At 39.2% G+C, this 8,850-nt stretch overlaps 1 protein-coding gene across 1 annotated transcript in view; it reads right to left on the bottom strand.

Moving 5' to 3' along the window:
* Window positions 1–7,272: 7,272 nt before the first annotated feature.
* Window positions 7,273–8,850, bottom strand: part of LOC107697136 (DNA helicase MCM9-like) — a 25,806-nt gene continuing 24,228 nt past the window's right edge. Inside the window, exon 13 of the mRNA XM_016497788.1 lies at window positions 7,273–8,750. Within this exon, the coding sequence (XP_016353274.1) occupies window positions 7,451–8,750 (1,300 nt within the window). The 3' untranslated portion in view covers window positions 7,273–7,450. The remainder of the gene's footprint in view (window positions 8,751–8,850) is intronic.

The raw sequence follows: 8,850 nt of genomic DNA, 5'->3' as shown, positions 1-8,850 counted from the left end.
AAAACCGTATTGAGGAAGTGAACAAAGACACAGAGCAGACATTCCTGCAGACTATACAGAGTCCTGGTACTGGATGACACTGAAGCCTGTCTCCACAACAACAGAAGCTCTGAGCCACAGTTCTGGCCCACTCACTCTATACACAGAGCAGCTACACTTCATAACACAAAGAGCGCTCACACTCCACTGTGAACAGCCATGGTGTGTGATAGTGCCAAAATGCACTCAACAAATCTCTGCTAAGGCAAGCATCACTACTACTGCTCATCAAACTTCAGCACATTACTTGTCCCGGGCTGTGAATGATAGCTCAGCTCATGCAGCTTATTGAGGAGAGGTGTGCTATTACTTTCCTAAAGGCATTTTTACACAGCCGAGTTAAGGCTGCTCTGTGCCTGCTCAAAATTCTGTGTAAAGACATAATATCACATAAAAAACAGACTAAATTATGCCTGCTCTGACTCACCTCAGCCTCTAATATCAAAGTGGTTATCATTGCTGTGTAAATACATTTATGCCACCTTTGAGCAGCATTAAACAGTCTCTGTAAATACACCTAAATGCCACTTCAGAAGTGCCTCTGTGCCACCTTTGCCGTGTAAATTTGGAATATGTAAACTAAAGACATAATGCTGCATAAAAGCCAGACTAAATTAAGCCTGCTCTGACCCACTTCAGTCCCGAGTATCAAAGAATAGAGTTGTATTTGTATCTGTGTGTAAATACATTTATGCCAACTTTGAGCAGGATTAATCAGTCTGTGTAAAGACTGAAGAGCTTCTGTGCCACCTTTGCAGTGTAAATTAGGCATGAGTGATCTGACTTATGATTTTCAAAAAATACTTTACACTAAAGGTGGGACCTAAACATTCTGTGCCAAATTTACATTGCAAAGGTGGCATAGACGCGCTTCTGAAGTGGCATTTAGGCGTCTTTCCAAAGACCATTTCATGCTGCTCAGAGGTGGCTTACACAACAATCAATTACCACTGTATACTTTGATACTAGGGACTGAGGTGGGTTAGAGCAGGCATAATTTAGTCTGGCTCTGATGCAGCATTACATCTTTACACAAAATTTTGAGCAGGCACAGAGCAGCTGTAACTCTAAGAGTTACTCTAAGCTAAGACACCTCTAGAGACCAAAATATCACAGAGATTTGAAGGTGGATTCTGTTGACTTGGGTTGGTAAGTGACCACCTAGCAACCACCCAGCAACATACTGAAATCTCAATAGAACACCATAGCAACCACCTAGAAAAAACTAGAATTGTGATATCTTTACGCAACCAGTCTCCAACAACCCAGAACACCCTAGCAACCACTTAGCAATGCTCTAGCAACCACCCCACCTGAAAAACCATATAGCAACATGCTAACATACTCAAAACACCATATAACACTTTTAAACCACATATCAACACCCTGACAACCACCTAGAAAAACATCATTGTGGGCTCTTTTACCTTTGGCCAGTAAATAACCCTCTAGCAATCAGCCAGACCACCCTAGATACCACATAACAACACACTAACTTACTCAAAACACCATAGAACACTTTAGCAACCACATGTCATCACCCTAACAACCACCTAGAAAAACCTAGCATTTTGAGATCTTTACGCAACCAATATCACTTAGCTATGCTCTAACAATCACCCCGAGCACCTTAGCAACCACATAGCAGCATGCTAACATACTCAAAACACCAAACACATTAGCAACCACACATCAACACCCTGACAACCACCAAGAAAACACTAGCATTGTGAGATCTTTACGCAACCAGTATAAAACCACCCAGGACCTTAACAACCACCCAGAGCACCTTAGCAACCACATAGCAATATGCTAACATACTTAAAACACCAATGAACACCTTAGCAACCACATACTGCATCAATGTCATGCCAACCACCTAGACGACCATAGCATTGTGGATTTTTAACTTGGGCCAGTAAGTAACCACCTGGTAACCTCCCAGAACAACCTAGCAACCACACAGCAACACCCTGACACAGACATAGAAAACCCTAGCATTGTGGGCTTTTAGCTTGGGCCTACCATCCACCCAGAACACCTTAGCAACCACATATCAATGCTCTAACAACCACCTAGAAAACCAGAGCATTAGAAAAACATAGATCTTTATGCAACCAGATATGCAACCACATAGAAAGACATTAACATACTCAGAACACCTTAGTAACCCCATAGCAACACACTGGCAATCACCCTAACACTGTGGTGGCGAGTTTTGCAAAAGAATGCACTACTTAAATTTATTTAGAAAATGCAAATTAATTAAAAATAAATAAATAAAAATAACCTTTTTTTTTCATTTTGTAGATAAATGGTCCATGTCAGGAGCATTTGTGAAAAAGATGTTGTACTTGAAACAATACAATATTACAGAATCAATTGGCACCGATTAAAATCAACACTGGTACGGAGTGAGATAACATTTCTACAATATTTTCCATAAACAACAGTTTCATTTTTTCTAACCAGCAATCATGTTTTTACAGAACAAAGGTCTTTGACCCTCTTGGAGATGAATGAAGGCTGTTGCTACTCGACCCAAACAACACATTTCCTCTCAGAGGACTGAGAGAGACCTGTTCACCACGCCACTAGTGTTGACAATTTCACTCCTGTATTTTGCCACAGATCGGGGGCTGGTTTGGGAGAGAACCACATGAATAATTCCCTGAGGTTTGGAGCGAGTGGGACGTACAAACCAGGGCATCAAGAATCAGTGTTTTTGTGCATGTTATCGGACTAGTGCAGACTGCACCCAGCCCCCACTTCCTGTCTCGCTGCCAGGAAACCAGCGGCTGCATTTGAACACAGTGGACCTACACATGCATATGCTGTCCATAGAAACAGGACCAGCCTCCAGCCAGGCCAAAGTATGACTGGTCAATATTTGGTGTAATATATATTTCATATTTAAAATATATTTGCTTTATATATTCGATTTCCTGCTTACAATTCCTGGACGCTCAAAACAAAGGTCTTTGCTTCTTAAAAATACACATTTTAACCAGAATTCAATCTGAAATATGCATCAACCAATCACATATTCAACGTGATTCTTGAATTCTCATTCTTATAATATGATCTTTGTCTTCAAACATACAGCACGAAGAGTCTCAAAGCCTATTTTAAAATTTAAATCAGTTCAAGTGCCAACACAAATAGCAATGCCCCATATTACTCGGCCTGGAAAAGAGAAACTTACAAAGAGTTCAATTATAAAGAGAAATATAGTTGTACAAGTGCAAAACTTACAGTTGTTGGTCGACATGGGAAAGGCACATGCAGAAGTAGCGGGAGGAAGTGGTGTTTGCTAAGCATACGTTACCTTGTGGGGAACTCACTCGGCCAATGAGATCACATGAAACGCATCACAGACACTTTTGAATAGATAACTTGCTTTCAAGTGTCATTAAAATGATCGCTTCTGTTACTTGTGAACTCACATTCATTTGGTTCTTAGGTTTTGATGCTTCCCTGAATTAACTGTGGAAAGATATAAAAATATTGGTCTTTGTTTGATGCCCATTAGCTCCTGTTTGAACTGCAAAGGTCAGGACTTCTGACTTTGTAGTTTTTCAAAGGCACTCTAGTGGGACTCTTGTTAAACACATCACAGCAGGAGGCGTCTGGTCTCAACAGCTATACTAGAAACCATAGTCAAAGATCAATTGACTATGGACCTTTATGAAGTGTTTGTGGAACTAGAGCAGACTTTGATTCTCTTCCAGAACATTTGCCACACAAAATAAATTATCCGGCACTAAAAGAGAACTTGAAAGCATGTATACATTGAATATTTTGCACAAAAATGACCATTCTACATCATTTACTCACTCTTATGGTGTTCAGAACCCATTTGATTTTCTTTCTCTGGAGCACAAAGGAAGATCTTTTTCAAGAATCGCTTCGCAGCTCTTGGCAACCAACAGCAGTTCATAGTGACCAACTTAAAAAAAATATATATATAAAAAAATAAATTTGTGGACAAATTTGATATTTTTTGGAGCTGTAAGCTGTATAAATGATTCTTCAAAACTTTTGGAAATACAGGTTTTTGCTGTTAGTACCCAATAACAGCACTTTCATTTATGAGTTAAATTTTCCTAAAACTGTTGAGAAACCCAGAAAGATGTTGCAAATTTCACAAACTTTCTAATGTGTGAGTCAGTGTTTCTTGATCAGCAAATTTCTTTCCAGTTAACAGGCAATGGCTGACCGTACAGAGGAGGATGTGTTGCCCAACTTTACACACATTTAATGTGACAAATGCACGCCTGTCGTGTCAAAAACATGCTTATATTTATCACAAAAATACTTCAAACTATTGCTTTTTCTAAAGCAGAATAGAGATTGCTTCATGACATCTCCCATAAACTTGCCATTTGCAGTGATTGTTGTTTTTTCCCCTGAAGCGTTCCAGGTGAAGTGTTGCAAAAACAACATTCATATTACACCTCTGGGTTTATGTAATCTAGCTACACCCCTAACTGTCAGAGCAACATGTTCAGTTCTGTTCATATGATCATGTGCAACAGAAGATGATCATGCCGCCCGCATTACTGTACCAAACCACTCACTTTCTTATTAATCTTTACAGAATTACAGCTTGTAGTATAAAATGACGGTTCCTCAAAGATTTCCTTGCTTACCTTAAAAGAAATGTGTTCTAGCTCAGGCCTAAAAGGAAAATCCCAGGTCCTTCCAAACAAAATTCCATGTCTGCTGAATAGAACAGAATAGAGTTTAAAGAAAGGTGCTACTTTAGATGTGCAGTGGCTCAGACGTTCACTTAAGACACCAAAACCATTCAGACATGTGGTTCTGACAACATGCAAGGCTTTCGAAACTGTCAAAACAACCTGATGGGGAAACCGTAAACTTCACACCTTCTGACCTGAAGAGAAAAAGGCTTTTGACTAGAATTTCCATTTACAATCGTATTCTCTGGACAACTGCATTACATTCTCTGCTGAAACGTGGCATTTATGTAGGTTAAAAAAAATCATATCTATCTATCTATTTATATATAAGCTAACTTCTTAGTAACTTTGGTGATAAATTGATAAAAAACCTTTTGAAAAACGAATGTAACTCAGCTTTTGTAACATTATTTAAACTTGCATGTAATATATGTAAAATAAAAAAAAAAAGAAATATGTTAATTTGCATGTAACTATATAAACTATATATCTATCAATATATCAGTTAAAGTTACATATAAACAGCAACTTCTTTATAACTGATGATAAATAGATAAAACCTTAGAAAAACAAATGTAACTTAAAATTTTGCACAGGACAAATTCTGTAAAATAGATGTAAAATAAAAAAGTTGAGGAATATGTAAAATTGCATGCAACTATCTATCCATCCATCTGTCTATCTATCTGCCTGTCCGTTGGTCTATCTATCTATCGACCGGTATCTATCTATCTATCTATCTGCCTGCCTGTCCGTTGGTCCATCTATCTATCTGCCTGTCCGTTGGTCCATCTATCTATCCATCCATCCATCCATCCCTCACCAAACAGGCCAGACTAAAATCTTTCATATTTGTTGCAAAAAAGCTTTAAAATGGCAAAGTCCAAAATTCAATCCTCTAAAACACTGTAAGATGCCAAATTAATGATGTAATGGTGAGTTTGGGTATCCTTGGTGGCACATTCAGAGACATTAAATCAATAACGCTTCATTATTGATAAGGCCAGTGATCCATCTGCAGGAAGTTTAGGATCCATTATCGTCTCATCTTACCTTCAGTCTCTCTTTACCGCAGTTCTCCTCTGAGAATAATACTGAAGCTGTACAGACCTTGACCCTCTCCAACAGAAGGTTAGACTTCACTAGCAACTCATCCAGTCAATGGAAATGATCTCATAACTGCTTCAATACAAAACAGAAGCTTATAGTCACATATTAACACACGCATCAATAAAAGAATTTCCTTATTTTAAGAAATACAGCATTATTACAAACACCAGCTAGGTGTATAAAAATAGATATCATACACTCTCTCACACACCAGTAACCTTAGAACAGAGTCTAAAAAGATTAATTTCCTTATAAAACAGCAATACACAAAGGAGGGGAAATTGCTTGCTGTTAAAGAGGTTTGAATGACAAACAAGTAAAATGTATACTTGACTTAACGGTCTTAATCCATGATTTTGACCTTGGGGACGGCAGCAGATCCTGTATGATCCTATTATCACCGAATGCAGTACCTTCATCCCTAAACTCCCAAAGGAATGCAATCTGTCACCATGACAATAGACAACATCTCTTCACCATGGTGTCATTCATTGCTCCCAAGAGATGAATTGTTCAACCTTGAAAACATCTACAGCATCCAATAAGCATTAAAGCATCTGTTTTGATGGTTATTTGTCATTTCATGGGCTGAAAGGCACCTTTAGCCTGGTTTTATTTTTGTTGGCTGAATACAACTATTGTTGAACAGCAAATCACTGCATGGCAATGAAATATTCACTATTAAGTTAACTGTAACTGGTCTGATTATCTTGCACAGTTCTGCTATATGTTGCTTATTTGATGCTTTTCTGAAACAAAACAAGGCAAATTTAGGGCTCCCGATTCCACCCAAACCATTTACGAAAAATAAGATGCAAAAAAAGGGTCATTCATAAATCATCATGGTCATGAGGTCAAAACCATGTGGAAATGAACATGACCGCCCAGCTGTTTACAACCTATTTGGTATTCAGCAGAAACAGTGGCAATGCAATCATAACAGAGGTGATTTAATTATAGAAATATTAAAGGAGCTGTAGCAAAAACGGTATGTTCGATTTTAAGTGTCAGAAGGAGAATGAAAAAATGTCTTGTAAAATTAAACTTCAAGTTTTGGTACATAAAAACTTTGTCCACCAGTATAAGTGGATTTTAGGGAGAAAATGCTATAAAAGTGTAGAATTAGGTGGTCTTAATATACAGTTCTGCTCATAAGTTTAAGTACATCTAGCAAAATAAGCAATTTCTTTATCATTTTAAAACAAAAAACAATGATAATATCATTTGCCCTTTTATTTAGTAAAAATAGCCATGTGGAAAAACTAAAGATTAAAAACAAAAGACGAAATATTACCGGTAATTAAAACTACATAAATTATGCAGTTCAATTTTTTTATGATCGCTTTTTTTTTTATGATAAATTGCTAAAAACAAACAGAATAAAAAAAAAATCAATTACTGAGAAAACAAAACCAGACATAAAAATGTAATTGATATTTACTAAAATGAAGACAAAAGTGCAAATAGAGACTCTCTTTACTGTGCCATCAGAATCTGTTTGGCAGCCATTAAAACACACCACACTGCACTTAAATGAAAAAAATAAACATAAAAATGACATATACTGCTAACACACTGAAAAAATGTCTCCTGCTACATCAGTTCCAGTCAGCGTCTAGATCTTCATCGTCTATGACAGATGAGCCGAACAGTGAAAAACCTTTGAGGAGTCCTGCAGAGTCCAATTCAAAACATCTCCTCTTCTTTGTAGCATTCTCTCCGGAGTCTTCCTGTCTATCGGAAGGTTCTGTCCTCATGTTGCCCGTCTGCATTGTGGTGGTCTTTGCATCTGTGGTTATATTTTTTCTGGTCTGTGTGCTTGTGTTCTCCTGCTCTTCAGAAAGCAGGTTCATTGGCACTTTGCTTGTACTGCCGTTTATGGCCATTTGTGTAGCTGGGATTATTTTATCTCTGGTCATTTCCTCAGATGAGCCTGTAAAAGAGAATCTGGAAAGTTTGGCCAGAGTTGAACTAGCCACCTTCACCTTTGGGTGGTCTGTCCTTTGTGGTGATAGTGGGTGTTTATTAGTGTTGCCATTATTCTCACCCGGAGAGAGGCTGTTCAGTCTGGACAACAGCTGTTGCTGATGTTCGGTGTCCTCCGACGTCCCTTTCTGAGCTGTGCTCTCATCATTCAAGACCTCAGAGGAAACTTCTTTGGTTTTATTGTGACGTCCTAGCCGGAGTGTCTTAGTAGCTCTGCTGCCCTCTGCTGGAGGACGTGAGCTTGATTGATTCCCTCTTTGGGCCCGTTTTTCTGGCTTCTGAGGTACAGTAGGTTTCGCCACCTCATGCACCGCCACTTTGGCACTTGCTTTCGCAACCGACTGATCGGCATGAGTCATTCTGTCTCTGGCCTTGAATGTGAAGTTTGTGAGTTTGCTCCGTAAATCCTCTCCAATCTCGGCTCTGAAATCGGCCTCCTGGTCTATGTCTGGAGGACTCATGGCTGTGTTTTTCCTTTTTGTCGATTTCTTCCCTGTCTTGGGTGTACTGTGGGAGAACATCTTCTCTAAATTGTGCAGGAGGGATGCTTTCATCTCTTTCAGCCGTTTGGCTCTGAGCTTTTTGAAGCCCCTTTCCACAACAGCCTCAACCACGGATGAATCCTCATCCTTCTCCCACACAGAACCCTTGTGGCGTATGGAACGGCTGTTGCTAGGCAACACAGTCGTGCCCGGTGTCGTGGTGGCGTTGTGTGTGGAAGTAATGACGGGGGAGGTGTGAACGACGGAGCCGGTACAAGTCGGGCTGGATAAGGAGTGGAACCAGTCCAGACTAGGGTCTGAATCAGTGGTCACCTCAACATTACTGTGATTCTGACCATTTGGACACTCACTAGTGTGGTCACTACGTGGTTCGGTCACTTTAAGGGAGTCCGGTTTTCTGTTCTTTAGCCTAAAGAGGAACACAAAAGCTGTTCTCAAAGCAGATCTTTGAAGGGCTCAGATGAATTTTAGGCAAGTTTTCTATGTGCTCTAATATGTGTGTGTATGTA

Source organism: Sinocyclocheilus anshuiensis, unplaced genomic scaffold (genome assembly GCF_001515605.1).
Source record: "Sinocyclocheilus anshuiensis isolate Anshui unplaced genomic scaffold, SAMN03320099.WGS_v1.1 scaffold38, whole genome shotgun sequence".
NCBI classification, from domain to species: Eukaryota; Metazoa; Chordata; class Actinopteri; order Cypriniformes; family Cyprinidae; genus Sinocyclocheilus; species Sinocyclocheilus anshuiensis.
Note: the sequence above shows the minus strand (reverse complement) of the source record. Positions and strands in the feature narration are given on the sequence as shown.